At 39.5% G+C, this 21500-nt stretch overlaps 2 protein-coding genes and 1 pseudogene across 2 annotated transcripts; 2 read left to right on the top strand and 1 right to left on the bottom strand.

Annotated features, from left to right (window-relative positions):
* The first annotated feature begins 6938 nt into the window (after positions 1 to 6938).
* Positions 6939 to 11635, top strand: FAM136A (family with sequence similarity 136 member A). The gene is made up of 3 exons (XM_039852444.1): positions 6939 to 7096; positions 8028 to 8168; positions 10151 to 11635. Exons 1-3 carry the CDS (start codon positions 7010 to 7012, stop codon positions 10337 to 10339), a joined length of 417 nt encoding a protein of 138 aa, XP_039708378.1. The 5' UTR covers positions 6939 to 7009; the 3' UTR covers positions 10340 to 11635.
* Positions 11636 to 12734: 1099 nt separating this feature from the next.
* On the top strand, positions 12735 to 21212 carry SNRPG (small nuclear ribonucleoprotein polypeptide G). Its single transcript, XM_039852445.1, has 4 exons — positions 12735 to 12912; positions 15511 to 15533; positions 16197 to 16321; positions 21020 to 21212. Exons 1-4 carry the CDS (start codon positions 12881 to 12883, stop codon positions 21068 to 21070), a joined length of 231 nt encoding a protein of 76 aa, XP_039708379.1. The 5' UTR covers positions 12735 to 12880; the 3' UTR covers positions 21071 to 21212.
* LOC120594757 (uncharacterized) lies at positions 20547 to 20665 on the bottom strand (annotated as a pseudogene).
* Positions 21213 to 21500: the final 288 nt, after the last annotated feature.

Here is a 21500-nt window from a genome sequence, read left to right as displayed (position 1 = left end):
ATACCAAAGAGACATGACAACTAAATATAATATGTGATCCTCAATTGGATTCTGGCTGGAGAAAGTTAGAAAAACCCAACCACAAAGTATATTCAAAAGACAATGAGGGAAATTTGAATATGATCTCAAATTAGATGATATTATTGAGTCATGTTAAGTATCTTGGGTGTGATAATGGTATTATGTTATGTAAGACAAGGCCCTTGTTCTTGGAGGTACATACTGAAGTATTTGCGGGGGAAGACTCATAATGTCTGAAACTTACTTCAAATGGTTCAGAAAAGAGAATATGTGTATAGAAAGAGGAAGCAAATGTAGTGGAATATTAACAATAAGTAAATCTAGGAGAAAGTTATATAGGTAGGTGTTCATTGTTCTATTCTTTCAACTTATTTGTCAGTTTGAAACCTTTCAAATAAAATGATAGGGATAAGTGGAAAGAAATATAGATTTTAATAAAAGAATTTATTCTATTTAAACTCTGATGTTGCAATGAACATTAAAATGGTGTTTTGTAAACATTGCTTAAAAGATATAATAGCAGTGAATCCACCCACTTACCTCCATCCCCACACCACAGACCTATAATCCCCCAGGAAAATGAGATAATTCAGTTCAATAAGTATTTACCAGGTACACCGGACCAGTGCTGTGAGAAATATTCCATTGACCAAAGCCATTTGTATCATTTCAGACTAGCGAGGCTAATAAAAGTAGGGTAGAACACGTGGGTTCTGGAGTCTTTCAGACTCAATTGAGTCCCATTTCCACTGTTTTAACTGTGTCACCTCAGACAATTTATTTCATCTCTTAAACTGCTTCCTGGACTATGTAGAATTTAACCAGAGCCCAGCAATCCTGCAAAACAATGAAGATTAAAAATCCCCCCACTCTTTATATTTTAGAAAGCCTATAGCAAGGAACCACCCTTCCCCATGAGACTTTTATAAGATTCACAGATGTCTTCCTTGTTTACTTATGACAAGGGAGAAACAGAGCCTCCAAATTCCTGTCGGAGGGTAGACATGGGAGAAGGGACTTTGAACAGACAGTAAATAAGGAAAAACCATAAATAATTCCAGATCGATAGTGTAGAAAGCTCACTAAAGTTTGGAGGGCAAACTATAACAGGGAGGTCTGGACAAAAGACTATTACCACATGGAGGAGGAACAAACTTTCCTCTACCCTCAAGGTTCTTCTGGCTGGTCTAATAATCAAATGGACATGAGACAGATTAGCAAGAGAAAATAACCAAATTTAATACATACGTATGCATGGGAACTCCACATACATGAGAGAGTCAGAGACATTAAATGCATGCACAAGAGGATCAGAGCTAGAAAGAGAAAGTGGATATATCAGACATTCTGAGCTAGAGATGAGCTGAGCTGCCTTGGGGCTTCAAAGGGTCACTGCAGGATGCTGTAAAAAGCAGACACTTAGTAAATAGAAGTTTGTCCTGCCTTTCCCTATCTCTGATAGTCGCTTATTATGGGCAAGGCCCTTAATTCAAGTTATTCCAGGTAGTTAAGGGAGGGGCAGAAGTTTCTCTTGAGCCTGTGGCTAAAGTTGTCTTTAGCTAAAAACAATCTGCATTCCAATAGGCACATTTTGGGGTGACTCGTTCTGAACCCCACAACTACAATAGTCTTGGAAGGATGAGGGGTACTGAACCAAGACAGTGGCTAATGTCATTCAGACAACATAGCTGATACTGGTGCCCTGCAACAGAGAACTAGAACTCACAACTTCTTAGTCACTGCAGTAATCCACGTGACTGGTTTGTTGCTCTTTTTGTTATTAAAAATTATTGGTGTGACATCGATTAATAAAATCAAGTAAGTTTCAAGTGCACAATTCAACAGTATGTCATATGTGTGTGTGTGTGTGTGTGTGTGTGTGTGTATATATATATATATATATATTATTGCATTGTGTTCACCACTCAAAGTTAGATTTCCTTCTGTCACCAAATATTTGACCCCTTTTATCCCTATCTACCTCCCCACTTGTTCTTTTTAATGGATTCTTCATCTAAGGAACACATATATAGCTAGTACAAATCTCAACTCACAAATTCAGGTGTAAAATAAATGAAACTTTATCTAAGACTGAAGAATTTCTTATGTGACCTCCTTTCTTCTGGGTGGCAGGGACACAATCTCAATCATTATGGGGGCCCATCCCTTAGCTGCGTCTATCAAGATGTCTGATGGCAGGGTGAGTTGTATTATCTGTCCACACTGGCACCTGCAGGAGACAAAGTCTCAACTTGTGGCTCATGCCAGCTACTGCTTAGTCATCCCTCTTCCCAACCACAAGAACTGTCCAGGTCCAGCTTCGTCTCTCCACTACTTCTAGGCTCTGCGCTTCTCTCTGCTGTACAGAGTTCATTAGGAAGCTCCCATTCTGGACCATGGGTCCTATGCACAGAGTCTTGGGGAACCTGTGGGGCTGCCCTAGGGCCCGCCATGCAGCCTTCACTTCTCTGGAGTCTGGTCACCTCCCTGGGGCTCTAGGAAGGCAGAAGCACTCCTCTGCTCTCGGATTGCTCAACCATCTGGGGGTTCTCCCCTCCCAGGACTTCCTCAAATCTCTACATTTGTATTATAATTTCAGTCTTCTTCTACTTAATATTGATCACTAGCCACACTCTATGTTTCCTTTTATTTGTATGTAAGGACATGGAAGTACTTATAATTGTAAAAGCAAGATACTGAGTATATACGGTTTATTACCGCAATGTTAAAAACAAAAACAAAAACACCTACATAGAAAAAAAGACTGGAAAGAAATAAATCAAGACCATGTGGATGAGGATGTGACCCCTGGGGAGAGCAAAGCAACTAGAACCAGACTAGAGTCATGGAGCTTCCACATGAGCCCTAGACGGCGTACCTTCAGAGGATTAATGAGAAATAAACATATATTATGTTTAAACCAAGTACACACACACACACAAACAGTGGTATTTAAAATAGTATAGTGGTACTGTGAATTTTTATTTATTTATTTATTTGTTATCACTTTTCTCTGGTTTCCAAATATTTATGGTTAATTACTTTTATAGTGAAATAAATTTATTCATTCATTAAACAACCCTTTACTAAGGGATTAGATATGCCAGACACTAAGCAAAGAATTGAAGAAGAGCAATATAAAAGGCGGACATGGTCTCTGTCCTTGTAGAGGTTTTAATCAGAGAAAAGAAATATAGGACAAGTAATAAGCAGTCATGAGCATTGTCCCAGAAAAATACAGAATGCTAACTGAATATATGACAGGAATATATGGGGTTAGGGAAGGGACAGTCAGAAAAGTCTCTTCTGAGGCCATAAAGCAAGTTTCAACAAATTTCAATAGACAAATTACACAGAGTTTGTTTGCTGACTATAATGCAGTCACATCTGCAATTGATGACAAAAAGTTACCTAAAAAATATCCATATATCTGGAAATTGAGATACATTCCTAAATAACCTATAAGTCAAAGAATTCATAAAGAAAATTAGAAAATGTTTGAATGAAAATACTACAAAATTTGTTGGAATAGCTAAACTAGTATAAGAGGGACATTTATAGCCTTAATGTTGAATAGAAATAAATTTAATTTTTCAAAATCTTAAGAATCTTTTCATGAACTTGCAGTTGAAAAAGATTTTTTAAACAAGATACAAAAAAGAATTAGCTATAAATGGAAAAACATTATAAATAGGACTGTATTTAAAATAAGACTTCTTTCAATAGATACTGTTTTGAAAGTGAAAAGGCAAGTCACTCGGAAAGGGAAAAGATTTGTAACACATATAACTGACAAAGAGCTCATTATAAGACTATATAAACATATTCTACAAACCAATAAGTAAAAGACCACTCAATAGGAAGATGTACAAAAGATTTAAACAAGGCCAATTGTAATAGCCCAAGAGTATAATAATTATTAATATTGCCTATAAATATAAATATTATTATTATTTGTGGTGGTTTTATCTAGGGTAATAACAATAAGCTAAAGATATATGAATACACTAAAGAGATATTTACATGCTGGGCTATTTATATCATAAAATATTTGCTTTATTTTATATTTAATAATATAAATATATACAAAATAACCATTCAATCAAAGCTTCAAATGTATTTTAATTTAAGTTTTTATGACTTCCAGAAAGTTGAATTTTTCATTCTGTAGAAGATGATATTCTTTGCTTGGGAGTTTTCTTTCCCTCAGCATGTCTTCCTAATCTACCAAGAAATATCATGACTAGAAAGCAATAACTTTCTAGTCATGATATTTCTTGATAGTTATTGCTTTCTAGTCATGATATTTCTTGGTAGATTAGGAAGACATGCTGAGGGAAAACTACATTTTAAGTGACGAGTTTGTTCCATTAACATTCACCTGGAGCTCTTCAACCAAGGTTGGTGTAGCTCCATTTCTGGCTAACCTGAAGTTTAGACATGGTGGCAGCAATGAGCAAACTTCTCTTCCTCCTACCATCCTGGCCTCCAGGATCCATTTATCCTGCCCATATCTGAATATAAGTAAATACCAAAGAGTCCTGATCTATCTAGTGCCACAGTGTGTGCCTTGTAGAGTAGCTAGGAGTATTTCAGCCACCATTGGGCCACCACCAGATTCTGAGTGCACAGCATGGTGTGCAGAAGAGGTGAGGAAGAAATCCAGACTACCTAACTGACGATCTGACTTGTTTCCTACTCCCAAAGCACCAGGATAAGAGTACACAAATAGGTATCTGAGCTTCCCAAAATGATTTTAAACTCTGATTCCACCATGACTCCCATTTGGCTTCCAAAGCCAACTACAGTCAGGATTCATTTTTCATTAATAGTAAAAAAAAAAAAACATTCATTTCATATACACAAACTAGCAATGCTGCATTTCTCAAGGACTTTTAAATTCATTTTAGTGCCCTTAACTGGGCTCCTGCAAGTAGGACTTGTTGGAGAGATTCAGTCTGATATTAAGAATAAGGAGGGAAAGTGAGGAGTTTCAGATTGTACTATAAAGAAGAAAGAAAGAACTCTCCACAGACTATGGAGATATAAGTATAAACGTTGAGTCAGTCATGACAGAATTTCTACTTCTCAAGTCTGGAGTCAGTTTATCCAGGTTGGAAGTCTAGCTCCACCAATTCAGGCTTCTAAATGTGCAACCTTTAGCAAGTGGCTTTGCTTCCCTAGGCCTCAGTTTTCTGCCCCATGTGGGAGAAAAGTGAATAACAGAGTACTCAGCTCAATGGATTGTTATAGGAATTAAATGAGATAATCCATGTAAAGCACTTAAAACAGTACCAAGCACATTGTAATAATAACTGGTGTCCCCCTAATTCCAGTGGCTGCTGAGAGTCCCCTCTATTCTGGCTTGAGGTGGAAAAGATGTCTCAAACCCTGAACAGTGGTGTCCAGGGAGCTACCAGCACTTAGGCTACATGCTTGAAGAAGGCAGCTTTCTTGAAAGGGCTTTAGGTTAAGTCAAACCTTCCCCCATCCTCGAACCAGAGTTCTCCTGCCATCTAGTGCCCAATGGCAGCAAATGCCTAAATTTCAATGTCAAGATCCCTGTCCTTGTATCTCCCCTACTTACTGTCTCCTTTACTACTACAGGCTCCAAGTCAGCAGAATCACTTGGCTTTCCCAAAGCTTCAAGTTCTTTCACACTATTTTGTTCACAGCAGCTCCCTATGCTTGATGTAACATTCTCCTCACATCTCATGTCAGGCAAACACCCACTCATCTTCAAGAAGCCTTTCCTGAGGCACCTGAACAGTTCACCTCCTTCTTGCCAGTCCCTGCCACCCCCTATAGCACATCCTTTCCAGCATTGCCTGTGTCTGCCCCCTTCGCTTTCACCGATGCTCCCCTGTGGACCTTCATCCCTAGCAAGGTGCCCTGTGTCTAGCAGATGCCCAATATGTGTTTAGTAAATGAATGCACAGAAGAGTAAAATTGGGGGTGGAAGGTGAAGCACTCCAGAAAGAACTGTTCCAGGAGTTCTGGCACAAAAATGCTTCATTATGTATTGAATATCTATAGCCTCTGCATTGCCTTTGAGGCTAATAATTTTTTATTGGAAATAAATGCATAAACATCCATCTACCAACAATCCAACATTTTCACTTCGAGTTATTTACCCACGAGTAAATATGGATAAATACCCAAGGGTATGGAAATCTATGCCTACAAAAGACTTGCCCAAGGACTTTCGCAGTCATTTTATTCATAACAGCTAATACCGGGAAAAGACCCAAATGTCAACAGGGGAATAGAAAAACAAATAGTGATAAGTCCGTTCAATGGAATACCATTCGGCAGCAAACAGGAAACAACCACAAGGCTCAATCTGAAAAGTTTATGCTAGGAGAAAAAGTCAGATATGAAAAGAGTACATATTGAATGATTATAAACATATATGTATATATATAGTATATAGATATATGTGAGGGGTGTGTGTGTGTGTGTGTGTGTGTGTATGAAATTCTAAAAAGGAAAAATGTAATCTGTAGTGATAGAAAGTAGATCAGTGGTGGCCTGGAGTCAGAAGTGAGGGAATGGGGGGAGAACGGGCAGAAACTGGAAAAGGGCAGGTTTGTTAAAATTCATCAAGCTGTACTTCTAATATTTGGACATTTTTCTGTATGTTAATTATTCGTATTAAAAGTGTTAAAAATTTGAAGGCGGAGAAGGAAGAGAGGGGAGAAAGGTAGTAGCAGTGAGAGCACGGTCGCCGTGCGGAGATCAAGTGAAGCAGTCCTCCGCAGCCCAAGGCGAGGTGAGCACGGAGGACAGACAGCCAGGCGGGGAGCTGGAGCCAGTGGCAGTCTGGAGCGCTGCCGTCTGGCGTGCAGTTGCTCCTCTCGGACGCCAGGCGGCGGCGTGGGCCGGGGAAGGACCTGCCGCCTTGACCCGGGAAGCGGCGGCGAGGGGGCGGGCCCGTGTGAGGAGTCCATGTGGGCGCCGGCGCGACCCGGTGCAACGCGGGGTCACCATGGCGGAGCTGCAGCAGCTCCGGGTGCAGGAGGCGGTAGACTCCATGGTGAAGAGTCTGGAGAGAGAGAACATCCGAAAGATGCAGGTAGCGGGGCGGGGACCGATTTGAGGGGACCCCGGTGGTGCGGAATTCGCGGCATCTTCCCACATCGTCCCGCGCCGCCGCCCCCTTCTCCGCAGATCCGGGTCGAGGTGTCCCTGGGGTCGCTGCGGCTCCCTCGGAAACAGGTGTTACCCTCAGACGGAAAACTGGAGCTTCGGCCGAGCAGATGAAATCTGTGCGCCCTCGCCACGCGGCGCGCAAGGCCGTTTTCCACCCAGGCCAGCCAGAGGTGGCGACGGGCGGGTCCCCGGACCAGGGTTAGAAAGCCCCTGGTATGAGACATTGGCCTCCCCCACCTTTCCCTCTTGCGCGGCCCCTTCTGCGGGTGAGCAGCCCAAGGCCTAGAAAGAGCACGGCCAAGGTGAAAGACCAGAAAGGCAAAAGACCAGAAGGGCGAAAGTGCTTCACCTCCTAAGTGGCCAGGTCATGCCCAGTTCTTCGCTCCACCCAGTACTGGTTTATATGTTGTACTGCTTTGATCCCCCTAACTGTTATGTTGGTGGTGGTCTTGCCTTCTTAACTCGATTATGGGTTTCCTTTGTAGTGCCCTTGAGTCATTGATTAATGGATTGCTCCCCCCCCCCCCCCCCGGTGGAATACAGATTACTCGGTTGCTGACCTCTGAAACCCTGTGGTATAGGCACCCGGTTTTCAGAATTTGGCTTTAGCTGACTCACCGCCACCTTCCTGTCCATCCAGCCTTTGAGGCAACAAGTGCCACTGAGCTAGCAGCAAGAAGGCCATGAAACACTCTGTGAGGCATTGAGGATAATTTTCCCCTTTGTGGTCTTAAGGTCCTGATGTCTGTTCTGAGGTGCAAATGTAGACGCTCCTCTTAACCTCTGTGGCACTCCGTGGCCATCTCTGTCCCAGGGGTTTTCCTGCCTAACCTCTCCCTGCCATCCCTCCCCAGGGCCTCATGTTCCGGTGCAGCGCCAGCTGTTGTGAGGACAGCCAGGCGACCATGCAGCAGGTGCACCAGTGCATTGAACGCTGCCACGCGCCTCTGGCTCAAGCACAGGCCCTGGTGACTAGCGAGTTGGAGAAGTTCCAGGTGAGGAATATCCCAGACAGAGAGAGGACTGTACTCCTTGTTGTTGCTCTTCAGCAAGAAATGACAAGCATTTGCCACAAAACTCTTGGCTTTAGTGTCTTGGTCCTGTTAACATTAATGACAGTAGAATAGCCAACCAGTCTTCACAGGGTTTGAAATTTAGGACAAAGTCCTGAAGATGGAGTGCTGTCTGTATTTCCCATAGAAACAATGAGTGACCAGCGGAGGTCATGACCAAGTAGAACCTTATGTTTTTCTTTTCTATAGACACCAGATATAATATGTATACTATATAGTACAAAGCTTTCTAAAACATATTAATTCATCCCTACAACAGCAGAATCCCCAGGAAAGTGAGAATAGGCTAGTCTTTAAAAAGTGCAGATTAGAGCAAGATCCTGTCATCATTTTGTAGACTTACTCACCCAGAATTGCCCCTACTTGATACACCCAGAAGGCATGTCACTAAAGAGCAGTCATTTATATGAAGCATTGTTATTGTTGACTCCTGGAGACCTACCTCAAAAACCCTTCTGAGGTCACTAAGAACCCTGCCCACCCCCTTCCCTCTCTGAAGCAAAGAGTAGCCACAACTTCACTTTACTCCCTCCCTCTGAATATACTTTTCTGGAACTTGGGAAGTAGGGCCCACTTCTGAACTAGTTGTTCGTAGCCTGGGATTCTGTTCACATGGAAAAGTTATATCTAATGTGATACATTTTTACATTCTGCTGTATAAAATTCTTTAAAATTACTAACACTATAAAGGAATAACATCTCCAAGATCATAAAACTCCAAAAGGTTTCTTTGTGTTTATTCTGACCTATTTTTATAAATAGAGTCTTTGAAATTTTGATTCTTGAATTGCTGTATAACTTCCATGGCCAACCTCCTGTTTACCAGAAGCATCACCAAACCATTTTTCAATCCTCTCCAATCAGACTCACTCTCCCACTGTGCCAGAACTGCCCTTGCCATTCCCCACCATGAGGCTAAATCCAGTGGGCATTTCTCATTCCTCACCTTACTCAACCTGTCTGCATCTTTGACACAGTGGATCATTCTCCCCCTCCTTGAAACACTTTATTCAGGACACCTCACTCTCCTGGTTTCCCACCTCTCTCTTGGCTTATCTTTTCAGTGGCCGCCCTTGCTGGCTTTTCCCCTCTCTAACCTCTGAACATTGGAACGCCTTGGGCTGTTCTTGGACCTTTTCTCTTTTCTATCTAGTTCTCTAGTCTCATAGGTATAAATATCATCTATATGCTGACAACTCCTACATTCACAACTCACTCCTGATATCCAAATTCACATATTCAACTGTTTCTTCAACATCTCCACTTATTTATTTTGTTGGTCTTTCTGCCCTCACTGAAATATAAGTTCTTTAAGGGCAAGAATTTCATCTGTTTTACTCATTGCTGTATTCCCCAACATTGGAAGAATACCTGGCACGTAGTAGATACTCAATAAATAATTATTGAATTGAATGTTTTTCTGTAGCAAGGATAGATATTAAAGAATCAAGATGTTTGTCTTTCTGTAATTGAGTAACTATCCTCTAGTTACTTCTCACTTTCTGGAAGGGGCTCCTGTACAGTTTATTCTGTCATTCACCTGCTTTCTTGTGCTTGGTCTGGGCCCTCCTGGTGCCATCCTCTGTTTCAATCAGGATAATCTTGGTTAATTGCCCTATAATGTCCCTTTAGTTCGTCAAGGTAGTACATGTCAAACCAAAACACAGCAAGTCCTTGACTAACACCATTTTGTTATAACGTTGGTGAGATACCATAGGAACTTAACTCTTTTTTATTTTAATTAACCTGTGGTAAATTTGGTTTCATTATATGTTGTTTTGCCACAGTTCCAAGAACCTATAGACAACATTAAGTGAGGACTTATGTAGCACAGCGCCTGGCACATGATAAGCGCTCGGTAAATGAAGGCCAGCTTCTTAGCCTTCTCTGCTCTCTTGCCACAGGACCGCCTGGCCCGGTGTACCATGCATTGCAATGACAAAGCCAAAGATTCAATAGATGCCGGGAGTAAAGAGCTTCAGGTGAAGCGGCAGCTGGAGACTTGTGTGACCAAGTGTGTGGATGACCACATGAACCTCATTCCAAGCATGACCAAGAAGATGAAGGAGTCTCTCTCATCTATTCAGAAATAGAAGTCTTTGCCATTGGCCATCGGGGCTGAGGGCAGGAGTCTATTTAAAAAGAAGGATGAGAATTTTGGTCTTTTAAACAATTTATGAATGAAGAAATTAAGGATGGCAGCAAGTTTAAGGCATATATCACCTGCCTCTGGACACTGGTTCCTATATGTTTTAATCCTAGAAAATGAAATGGAAAAAAACTGGTGCTAAAATTTGGGTCAGAGAGTTTTGAGAGCCGAAATTTCTTGTGGCAAGTGTTTATCCTAGCAGTAGGCATCTCCCTCATACCAAACCAGAGCACTCCGAGGTACCAGATTCTTCTTAGTACCCAGGTACCAAGAGGTTGACATGTTTCTCTAACCTGCCAATGATCTGGTAGAGTATGAGGAGAGGTGTTTCTGTTCATTGCCGACCTGTTTACGAGAAACATCACCACACCATTTTCCATAAGCTGTAAAACAAAATCCATCAGGTCACTAAGAAAGGGAAAAAAATTTTCTGAGTCTTTTGTTTTGCTTGATTTTGTTTTATATACAAGAACATGAAGTTGATTTAAGATGCGGAGTTGGGAGAGGTAGTTTGGATAAGACCTTTGAGAGGTTCCTTTGGATATCTCTTTCTGGCCATCAAGATGTGGATGTTCATTTCTTAAAATTCTCACATATCTTTCAGCCTGGAGACCCTCTAAAAACATGAGAGGTGATGTCACACTGGGTATGGGAAGCAGACCTCCCCTCTCACTGGCTGCCATGATGGGCCTAAGGCTGTCTGCAGCAAAGTGATAGGACAATCTCGCAGTGACCCTCTCCTTTGAAGAGAAAGGGTTTTGATTGTGCTGTATCTGGGTATCCAGGAATGAACAGTGAAAGAGGAACTTTTCACTGTTGGCTGCTTAATTAAGAGTTTGAAAGTACCAGATCTGGAAAAAAACTAGTTTTCAGGAATGAAACCTAAAACCCATTGTTGCTTACTTAGTCCCCTGAAATAAGAGCCTTACTGAGACAATTCCTTGGTAACAGGAAGGTCAAGGGGAAAAAAGTAAGTAACTCAGGTGTGAGCTGTTGCTCCTTTAGGGCAAAAATGAGGCAGCCCCCATTACCAAATACTACTTTTGCCTGGGGCCTTTGGAGAATGCAATGTTCCTGCCCCAGCTCTGGCACCTTACCGTTTTGATAAGGACTTTGTTGTCTTTTTACCACCTTATTACTTGAAATGATAATATAATCTGTCTGTTTGCTGTTTCAGGACTGTGATATATTTTCCTAGTGGTCTGGTTTTAAAAAATAAAGTTTAATTTTTTTTCTCCACTATTGTGTTTCTTTCCGTATATCTGGGCAGTGGATATATAACTTCCTAAGTATGTCTTTCTTTGTCATGTGTGAAGTAAGTTTCTTAAGAGGTTCAGAAAAGTGAAAATTATGTGTTATGGTTTGGATGCATGCACGACTTGTTCATTGTAAATAAACTGAGGGCAGGCTAGAGCACTATTACTTGAAGTCCATTAATATAAAATAAACTATAAGGCTTAAAAAAATGCAGTATCGTCAGCTTTCTAGCTTCAAATAAACACAGCAAGAAGAGGAAAAGATCAGTTATGACCACTCGAGAATATGCAATGCCTGGGATTTTGAGTACCAAGAGAGTACAAAATATATGAGGAGCTTAGCTAAATCTTTGCTATCATTGATATTTAAATAGAGCCATTCCTAACATTAGGAATGAATTGAATTTTGGAGCACTATCCCCTACTTAGAATTACCAAGGCTTTTCTATTTTGGCCCAAGTCTTCTATAATCTCTATTGTATTAGATTCATAAATGTGGATTCGCCTATTTTGGGTCACAACTGGGAACAAGTCGGAGACCACTTTTTACACTTACGCTCTTGACTTGAAAAATCAGTACCTCTTATCAGAGATCAGTTGTGTGCTGCACTTCACGTTTTATGTATGGGTCGAAGAACATTTGGTGGGGTTCTGAAGGCAATCTTAAAAGAATTGCGAGACCGTAAGTCTGGAATATACTTCCGGGCTCTAGATTCACATTCTTGGAAACTGAGGCCCAGGCACCCTACTCTTTGGTGCAGAGGTCACTAATTGAGATGTTAATGCAGCCCTAGGTTAGCGTGACAATATGCTGTAGGACTATATTCCAAAGAAAAAAAGGGCCCACTCCTCCAGAGCTTATTTTCATTTATTATACATGAAAAAGACAAACGATGTGATGTACTAAAATTAGGGATTGACAGCCATTGCAGAGAAGCTAGTCAGACATTTAACTCAATTTCACAGAAGAGAACATGCAATTAAGAAGAACGCCTAGAGGCCCCACCCTCTGTCCTGGCCAATCGCTGGCGACGCAACCGGAAGCTTGGGGCTGATCGACGCGCTCTGGCTTCCTCTAAGTATCGCGAGGTGAAATAAGAAAGCTGCCGACAATCGATTGGCTAACGGGATCAGAGACGTCAGACGCAAAACGCCGAGTCTACCGCGGGAGCGTGAGCGAGGCCAGGTATTCCGTTTGGAGGCATCTTTGAGCTCTCTGAGTAGGCACCATGAGCAAGGCTCACCCTCCCGAGTTGAAAAAGTAAGTATGTGCGAAGGCCACGCGCGATTAGCAGCTTCTTTGTATGCCTCGAGTTCCGTAGGTGCCGTAGATCCGCCTCAGTTTCCGCGCGCATGGCATGCGTATTCCGGTCAGAGGCCCCGGAGATCCCAGGCGGGGTCTCGCGCTTGCGTGCCTGAAGCCCGCGCAGAGATCGCATTTCTGCTTGGTCGGCATGGTTACCAAAGGCATCCAAGGCGCCTCTGTTCCGCAGATTTGTTCTGGTTGGAGCTTTCGGCCCTACGTCTCCCCCTAGTTACTTGAAGATCTCGGATGCCACCCTTTGTTGACCAACTTAAATTGCATCTTGTTTTAGATCAGGAGGCTGGGGAGTAATTCTATAAGAAACTAAGGATATGGATAAAATCGAATTGTATGATAGTATATGAGAAATCAAAAGCCACTTTAACCTTAAGAATGTTTGTAGCTGTTTCTTTGAACTTTAACTTAGAAATCCCATTCTTTTTTCTTGCTTTCCTGTACTTGAATCTCGCATGGTAGCTTTGCTCTGTCAACAGAGCTGTGTGAGAACATTCATTTTTTTCCTAATCACATAAGGTTGGGGGGGGGGGTTCCCCTGCACCCAATAAAATCAACTCGAAGTAGGGTATTTCTACTTTAGAAAGGGCCCAATATGTTCCATGTCTCCTAAGTACGTGCTTCTTTATCTTGTTTATACCATGTAATGCAGGAATTCTGCGAGTAGTAGTTGGATAGCACAAAGGATACAAAATTCCCGGGAATCAACTTGTGAGTCATTCATTTGGTCGGCCTTGCCTATAATTTATTTATTACCAGCCCCATAAAGAAGTCAGATTGAAGGAAAAGTTCATACTTAATAATTTTGCATTTAAGTACACATTTGTATCAAAGCCATCTTTTATGCAAAAACTATATTTTAGTTGGATCTGTTAAAGCCTTAATTATTAAACTATAATTCTAACATTAAGAAAAATAGAAATTGTTTTCGTGAAAATGCTTATATGAAAGTTATGCTTTTATTGGTGCGCCCGTAAAATCTTGTAAGTATCCTCTGGGTTGCTCAGGAACTAGTGAAATGTTAATTATTTTCTAATAAAAGGACCATTCGCTACTTGTAATCTTAGATTTCCTTTTTGATTCTTAATAGATAATATTTGAGAATTTCAGAGGATGAAACTAGTTTTAACCTTTCTTTCTCATCTCTAGATTTTATGTGAGATCCTGTCAGATTTACCTCTCAAATCACTTTCAAATTTTTCTTCCTTCACTTTCTCACAAATACCTTCTTTTATACTTCTCCTGGTTTAGCATAACTCAGTGGTTCTTAACTGGGGGGTAGGGAGTCTGATTCTACCGGCATCTAGTGGATAGAGGGCAGGAATGCTGCTAAACATTCTACAATGCACTGGACATTCCTCAACAACAAATTATCTGGCCCCAAATGTCAATATGCTGAGGTTGAGATACCCTGGCTTAACCAAATTCCCCCTCCTACCACTAAAAAATCGCTGCTACAGTCTTTTGGCCAATGACTGACTGCTTTAATAACTTATCACTCTGCGTAATAAAATCCAGACTTCTTGACCCAGCACTCAAGTTCCTCTGCGTGAAATCCAAGCACCAGATATTACACACTAATAATTGAGTACCCTGTTCTCCAGCCAATAGAACCATTTGTGTTTGCTCAGACTTTCTCACTTGCCGTATGACTTTGGACAATTCACTTAACCTTTCTGAGCCTCAGTTTCTCATCTATAAAGTGGTGGTAATACTAGTACATAACTTACAAAGTTGTAAGGATTAATTAAGCTCACGTGTATTATATTGGGTATGTTTTATATACTCTATTAAAATAGATCATTTTATACATCATACTATATCTTTTTATTTGTGAAGAATCTTGTTGCACCTTCTGTCGGGCCCTATGTCTTATTTATTTTTGGATTCTCCCATGCTATCTTATGCATTAAAATTGAGTGAAATTTCCTATTTTCTAGATTTTCCTACACAGCTTAATAGTTTTCATATTACCCTGCTGACATGAGATTGTCTTGTTTCATTCAAATTGTTATACTTAATTGTTGAAGAATAATGCTTAATTTTGAATAAAACGCTGCTTATTGTCCAAATATAAAGTAGCTATTGGATTGGACAAGTTTGATTACAACTTCTAGTTTCTTCACAATTTGGTTTGGGAAATAACCAAAATGTAATTAAATCTTTATTTTTTGTTATGGCTATAAAATTCAGCCATTGAAAATTAGGTTAATATTGAACAATGTTTTTTAAGTCACATCAGTATACACTCTATGTCCATTAATATATTACAAACCCGTTCCATTTTTATTGATTATCTTGTCCCTTCCCAAAATACATTGCTTTGTATAAGTACTAACTGAGGTGGACCATCACTCCCTCATCCTTTACAGCAGTACAAGATTTTTACTATTAAATTTCATTATTCCTATTGTGCAAATTTTAGCAAATTGTATTGTCTAGGAAATTATTATAAAATTGAGTATATACCTACTTTCGTGCTTATTTATGCTTAAGTTTTTTTAATCAGTTGTATAATCTTTATCCCTTTTGCTTTTTCAGATTTATGGACAAGAAGTTATCATGTAAGTTTTATTTAATCAGTTGCTTTTTACATGTATCTTGACAATATATAATATTTGGAGCAACTTTATAAAAATTCAGAGCACACAGAGCCTCTAATTCACAATCATTAATTAAGCAGGTTTATCAAAATCGTAACTAGTTTTATTTACCTAGTATCTGCTATTTAATAAATTTTACAGTACTTCAGACTTTTCAGTATTTCACATAAGCCCGCCCTCAACTGTCACAAAATTAACGGGATTTTCCTATTTCGTGATATTTGAAATTTTATCAACCTTTTTCCTTTAAACAAAGGACTTAGACAAGGACTAAAAATCTAACCCATTCAGTACTTGAAGTACATAGGGGTTAAGGCTGTGGCTTTAGAGGTAAGCAGCCTTCAGTTTGAATCCCGACTCTGTCACACAGTAGTTCTATAACCTTGAACCAGTTACTTATAAGCTTTACACTTCCGTTCCCTCATAAAAAGGTGGGATAATTCTACTTTATAGGATTCTTATAAGTTTAAACATGGAGGTAATGTGGAATGTTTAACCTAGTTGGCATATAGTAAGGATAGTGGATTGTACATCTCAAATACCTGGGTTTTACCCCACCTAATTTTTAATGAATATTTGATAGATGATGGTCAGTTTTATTAAAACTTTGCTCCATTTTTTTAGTGAAATTAAATGGTGGCAGACATGTTCAAGGAATATTGCGGGGATTTGATCCCTTTATGAATCTTGTGATAGATGAATGTGTGGAGATGGCAACTAGTGGGCAACAGAACAATATTGGAATGGTGGTAAGTAAAGATGTAAGATTTCTCTCCAATTTTACTTTTCATTTGGAATAAGCATTAACATTCCTTCTATCAAAGACTTGGATTAAACTGAAGTTAGACAGGTTACAAGCAAGATTAGACTTTCCATCTTCCTTTAACATTTGGCAGTCATCAACTGTGATAATATCCCAGTTACCTTAGGTTAGATCTGGATCTTATATAGAATTCTCTGAGGTCCTTGGTCTTGAAACACCTTTTGGAAATCATTTTGAGCTTTATCCTATAATAGAAGCCGTAGTCAGTCTTCATTAGAGCAGTAGTTCTCCATCTTAGTTGCATCTGAAAATCGGTCTGAGATGTAGCACACGGAGGTTTTTTAAGTCCCCCAGGTGATTCTAATGTAAAGCAAAGACTAACTACTGGTCTAAAGCATTTACAGTCACCTGAAGAGTTTTCAAAAAAAAAAAAAATTCCTGGATACCACCCCAAAGCTATTGAAACTATCTCTAGTGGTGCTGTCTTTTTTGTTAAAAGATTTGGGTGGTTTTATGTGTAGTGAAGATTAAGAACATGCTTATGAATTCTCAGATGATCTTGTTAAAATGTAGATCCTAATTCAATAGCTGTGGGGTGGAACCTGAGATTTTACATTTCTAAGAAGTGCCCTTTTTTTTTTTTTTGCAGATCTGCCAGTCCACAGATCACACTTTTTATTTTTAACTGTGGATGTAATTAACCTAGATTTCTAATTTATCACACCCAAATTTAAAAGTGGTCAAAGTAAGTTATAAGGGATGGTAATGCTAATAGCCATTCACAGTGGAAGAAAACAAATACTAAGTTCTTAATTATAGGAGCAAACATTTTTACATTTATTAGACCATAATAATATGACTCTGAAGAAGAGTTTTTGAGGTTTGTCAACAAGAGCCAGACTTTGAATCTCTCTCCTTGCCCAGCACAGAACAATATACCCAGTAAATGGGAAGTCTAAGTTTCTTGGGAAAGGTAAATCAAAAATGACAACTAAGCTTCAGCAAATCATAGAGCCTAAAGACCTCTAAGAGATTGTGAGAGTTCCTGATTGTTAGCGTTGATATTTTTTTTGGCCTTATTTGTTTGAGCAGTAGAGGGGTGTAATTATTTTTTATCACTGGTCCTAAGATTTGTGTTATTGTTTATTTCAAATGTGTTACCATTAATGCATTTTGAAAAGCAAATCCATGGTCAAGACTAGAAAAAACGGCTTATAGTCTCTTATAAGACTGACCCTTCCTCCCTCACCCCCCGCCAAGTTTCATGTAAATCAACCTTCTTTTCAGGTACATTCTCCTTGAGCGTCTGTTGAAAATTAATAAAACTATGACCAAATCATTAACAGCCAGTTTCTTTAAAAAAACAAACAAACAAAAAACAGTTTTCAAATACCCTAAGTTTTCCTTTTACAGATTAGAAAATCTTTGTTCTAATAGAGGGTAGATTAGGTTTTTAGTTTATATATATCAACAGATTTGCTAAAGGATTCAAGAAGGACTTGTCATCTATAAGTCAATTCCAATTTGGGAAGATAACTTTTTAGAGAATTATATGACATTTCTCAGAATTTTATCAGAGAGAGGATTGAGCCTAGATCATAGATCTTTCAGTTTTCACCATGAATTTTGATGGGGAAATTTGCACAGAATTGGTTAAAAGCAGTGCCATCCCAAGTCATTCAAATAACAAGCACCTACTTAATATTAGGCAGTCTGCTATTCCACTTCTGATGCTTCTCATGTGACCAAAAAAAGTTTGTATTAGAAGGCACTGATGCTTGCAACTGAGTTAAACACTTCAAAAATAAAATAATAATAATGGATCAATTGTCTTTAATTTAAAAAGTCTAAAAAAATGTAAGAACGGCTTTTCTGAGCTTAAAAGAAGGGACACAAACAGGTTACGGTTTTGTTTTTCACAGATTGTTTGGCAAAGGAGACCATTACATTGGCTTCATTATTCCCTTGTCCAAGTCAGTGACTCATGGTAGACATTGAAATTACTTAATACTATTATACTAAGAATGTGTGTTCTAAGGGGGAGGTGATTTGTTTTAGGATTCTGTCAGCTGGATAGTCACCTAATGATGTGACATCCCCAGAGTTGTCAGTGGCCTCACCCCTGGCTTATTTCCTTAAGGTTCCACTCCACTCCAGGGTTCTTCTAAGAATATAGTAAAAATCCTGTTTTATTATGCTACCTAGTTCAGGAGTTCTTACTAGCTTTGTGCTTCTGTAGCTCCGTTTTAGGTTTGTATGCTTTGTTAGACAACTGTGCCCTTTCAAGAGGCTGAAAGCCTGAGTAACACTTTGCAAAACCTAGTATTGAAGCACGAAACAAGGAGCAAATTGGAATTCTGGACCCAGTGGTTCCAGTTTGATTTGGAGAATGGAGCCTCAAACATAAGGCAAAGGTGTTCACCAACTAGCTTTACTTTCTATATATTATGTAAGAAGATAAATTGTGATACCAATTTAACCCCTCAGATCTGAAAATCTTAATTATCTGAAACAACTTCTCTCCACCTACAGAAAAGGTGTCAGAAATTGAAAATTTTAGGAGGGAGCTAGGAAAGAAGGCTAGTTTTTCGTGCTTTGATCGGTGAAATGTGATATTCATCATCTATTGCAAATAAGCTAGGAACTTAAAACTAAGAATTAGATAAGCATGTTTTTTACCTTTCTTCATTTCTGTTCCTAACTTATAAAACGAGTACGAGTATGTAGGCTCCTTCAGTCCCCACTGTCATTTTGAGAGCATTGTTCTTTTTTAATACCGCTCTAATTCTTTGCCACCCTCTCACCATACTCATTGCCGTTAGTCTCTGCCAGGCTCCAAGACACACTCCCTGTCATGTTCCTTTCCAATCTTTCAGCTGCAGTAATTACATGTGGTTCCACTCGTTTATTTAATAGGTACTTATTAAGCCTTCTTTGCGCCTGTCACTACTTTAGGCACTGGGGATATTGCCACAAGCAAAGTCCTTGCCCTCATAGAAATGACATTTGAGTGAGGAAGACAGTAAATAGTGTATGTGATAAATGAAGCAAGCAGAATTAAAGGAGAAAAGAACAGGTTATAGCTGTTTTTATTCCAGCTGCAAGGAGCCTAGCTCTACTTTGTATGTTATTCAGAATGTCTCTCATTTCTAATAGATGTTACATTTCCACTCAGCCCCCTCCTGTCCTTTCACCTTACCCAGCTCTACTTGACCGATGTGTTATTGCATTGTAACCTACAGTTCATCAGGATTCTTATATTCACAGACCCTTGCCTTCAAGTTTGACTTATTTTTCTATCCCTTTCAAACTCATACCAGCCATTTCACCTGTGCTTATAAGTATCGTGGCTTATCTTCATTTATGGATTGGCTGCTCTGTCAAAGACACTGTTCTCCTAGGGCCTTTTCTTTTTAACATCTCTTCCTGCTTTTAAGCTCTCTCCCATTCTCTTATACAGTTAACCCTTGAACAACATGGGTTTGAGCTGCGCAGACCCACCCATACACAGATTTTGTCAATACAGTATTCCTAGGTTCACATCTATGGATTCAACCAACCGCAGATCAAAAACAGTATTTTCAATCCACACTTGGGAATCCACAGATGCAGAGGGCCAACTGTATGTATTGTTCTCTGCCATATTATATAAGGGACTTGAGCGTCAGTGGATTTTGTTATCCTCAGTGGGTCCTGGAACCATTCACCTTCAAGGGACAACTGGGAAGTCAAAAGCTATAAACAGATTTTTGACTGCAGAGGGTTCGGTGCCCTTAATCCCATATTATTTGAGGCTCAATTGTATATGTTATTGCTGAAACAGTGGTCATTCCCCCAGTGGAAACTTTTCACTGGCCCATTCATTGTTGGTTTCATGATGTCCTCCACACACTTTTAAGATTGGTTTTTGAGGTGTTCTGAGATTGGATGCAAACTGTTTTCAACTTCCTTGCATAACCTTTCACTGCTTCCAAATTAGATTCTTTCCTTATCTCCCAGGTAAGAGATAGTTTCCTATCTTCCTGTCAAAATTCTACGTAATTTTCAAAACTCAACTAAAATGCCATCTTAATAAAGTCTGCTTTTCCCAACTTCCAGCCTGCTTTGTTCTCAAAATGCTTTTTTTTTTTTTTTCGCAAGGGAACCGTTGGTTGACCTCACAGATCGCAAGGACCTTGTCATCTTACAATTCCTTATTTTTTACTTTTTTATGCCTACAACACCTGGTCTTCCTAGGTGGTCTCCCATCCAAGTACTAACCAGGCCCAACCCTGCATAGCTTCCAAGATCAGATGAGATGGGGCTTGTTCAGGGTGGCATGGCTGTAGCCTCTAATGATCTTATACCCCAGAACTGACATTTGGTTTTACTTATTTTTGCCATTAATTTATGGATCCCTTAAGGGCCGAGAGTCCTGCCTTTTAGAAGGTGAAGTGAGTTGTTGGAGACTTGGTATCTCAAGTAGTAATGTAGAAAATGTGCATCTCATTAAAAAGAGCTTTATGTAATGATTTAAAGACTTGAGTTATTTGATATTCCTATGGCTTAAAAAAAATTTAAAAAGCCCCACAAACTAACATTTAATAAGGAAAAACCATTACTGATTTGGTAAAAATTCTTTAATAATAATTGATATGAGTGTTAAATAAATTGTTCTTTTCAGATTTACTTTTCTCTTTCTTAGGTAATACGAGGAAATAGTATCATCATGTTAGAAGCCTTGGAACGAGTATAAAGAATGGGGGTGTTCACCAGAGAAATCACCTGCTTCCACATGTCCCCTACTCCACAGCACCTGTTATACAATATAAAAATCGGGTCGTGTACATTTTCATATTGAACTTTTTTGTTAAATAAACTTTTTTAATAGTCAAAAATGCTTTTCCAGATGTTCTGAACTCGAAAATAGGATATCCTAATTTTTTCTTACATGAACTATCCCTGGTTAAGACTGGTTTTTTTCAAAGGTTTTTATGCATTAATATAGAAGAATCTGATTAAATGTGAAACATGGCAAGAATGTCTTTTTCCCATCTCTTTACACTAAACAGAGATACAGAACCTGCAAACCCGAGTGGGTTTCTTCTGAAATAACTAATTTCAAAACTCTTAGGGTAACTTCGATATACTCTGGCTTTTTCAAGTACATCTACATTCCAAATATA

This window comes from Pteropus medius, unplaced genomic scaffold (assembly GCF_902729225.1).
Source record: "Pteropus medius unplaced genomic scaffold, Ma_sr-lr_union100, whole genome shotgun sequence".
In the NCBI taxonomy this organism is placed as follows: Eukaryota; Metazoa; Chordata; class Mammalia; order Chiroptera; family Pteropodidae; genus Pteropus; species Pteropus medius.
Note: the sequence above shows the minus strand (reverse complement) of the source record. Positions and strands in the feature narration are given on the sequence as shown.

Coding starts and splice junctions, on each gene's coding strand:
- FAM136A (XM_039852444.1), top strand. CDS start 7,010: ATGGCGGAGCTGCAGCAGCTCCGGGTGCAGGAGGCGGTAGACTCCATG. Junction 7,097..8,027: donor AGAACATCCGAAAGATGCAG/GTAGCGGGGCGG, acceptor ATCCCTCCCCAG/GGCCTCATGTTCCGGTGCAG. Junction 8,169..10,150: donor GCGAGTTGGAGAAGTTCCAG/GTGAGGAATATC, acceptor CTCTTGCCACAG/GACCGCCTGGCCCGGTGTAC.
- SNRPG (XM_039852445.1), top strand. CDS start 12,881: ATGAGCAAGGCTCACCCTCCCGAGTTGAAAAA. Junction 12,913..15,510: donor CACCCTCCCGAGTTGAAAAA/GTAAGTATGTGC, acceptor TTGCTTTTTCAG/ATTTATGGACAAGAAGTTAT. Junction 15,534..16,196: donor TATGGACAAGAAGTTATCAT/GTAAGTTTTATT, acceptor CCATTTTTTTAG/TGAAATTAAATGGTGGCAGA.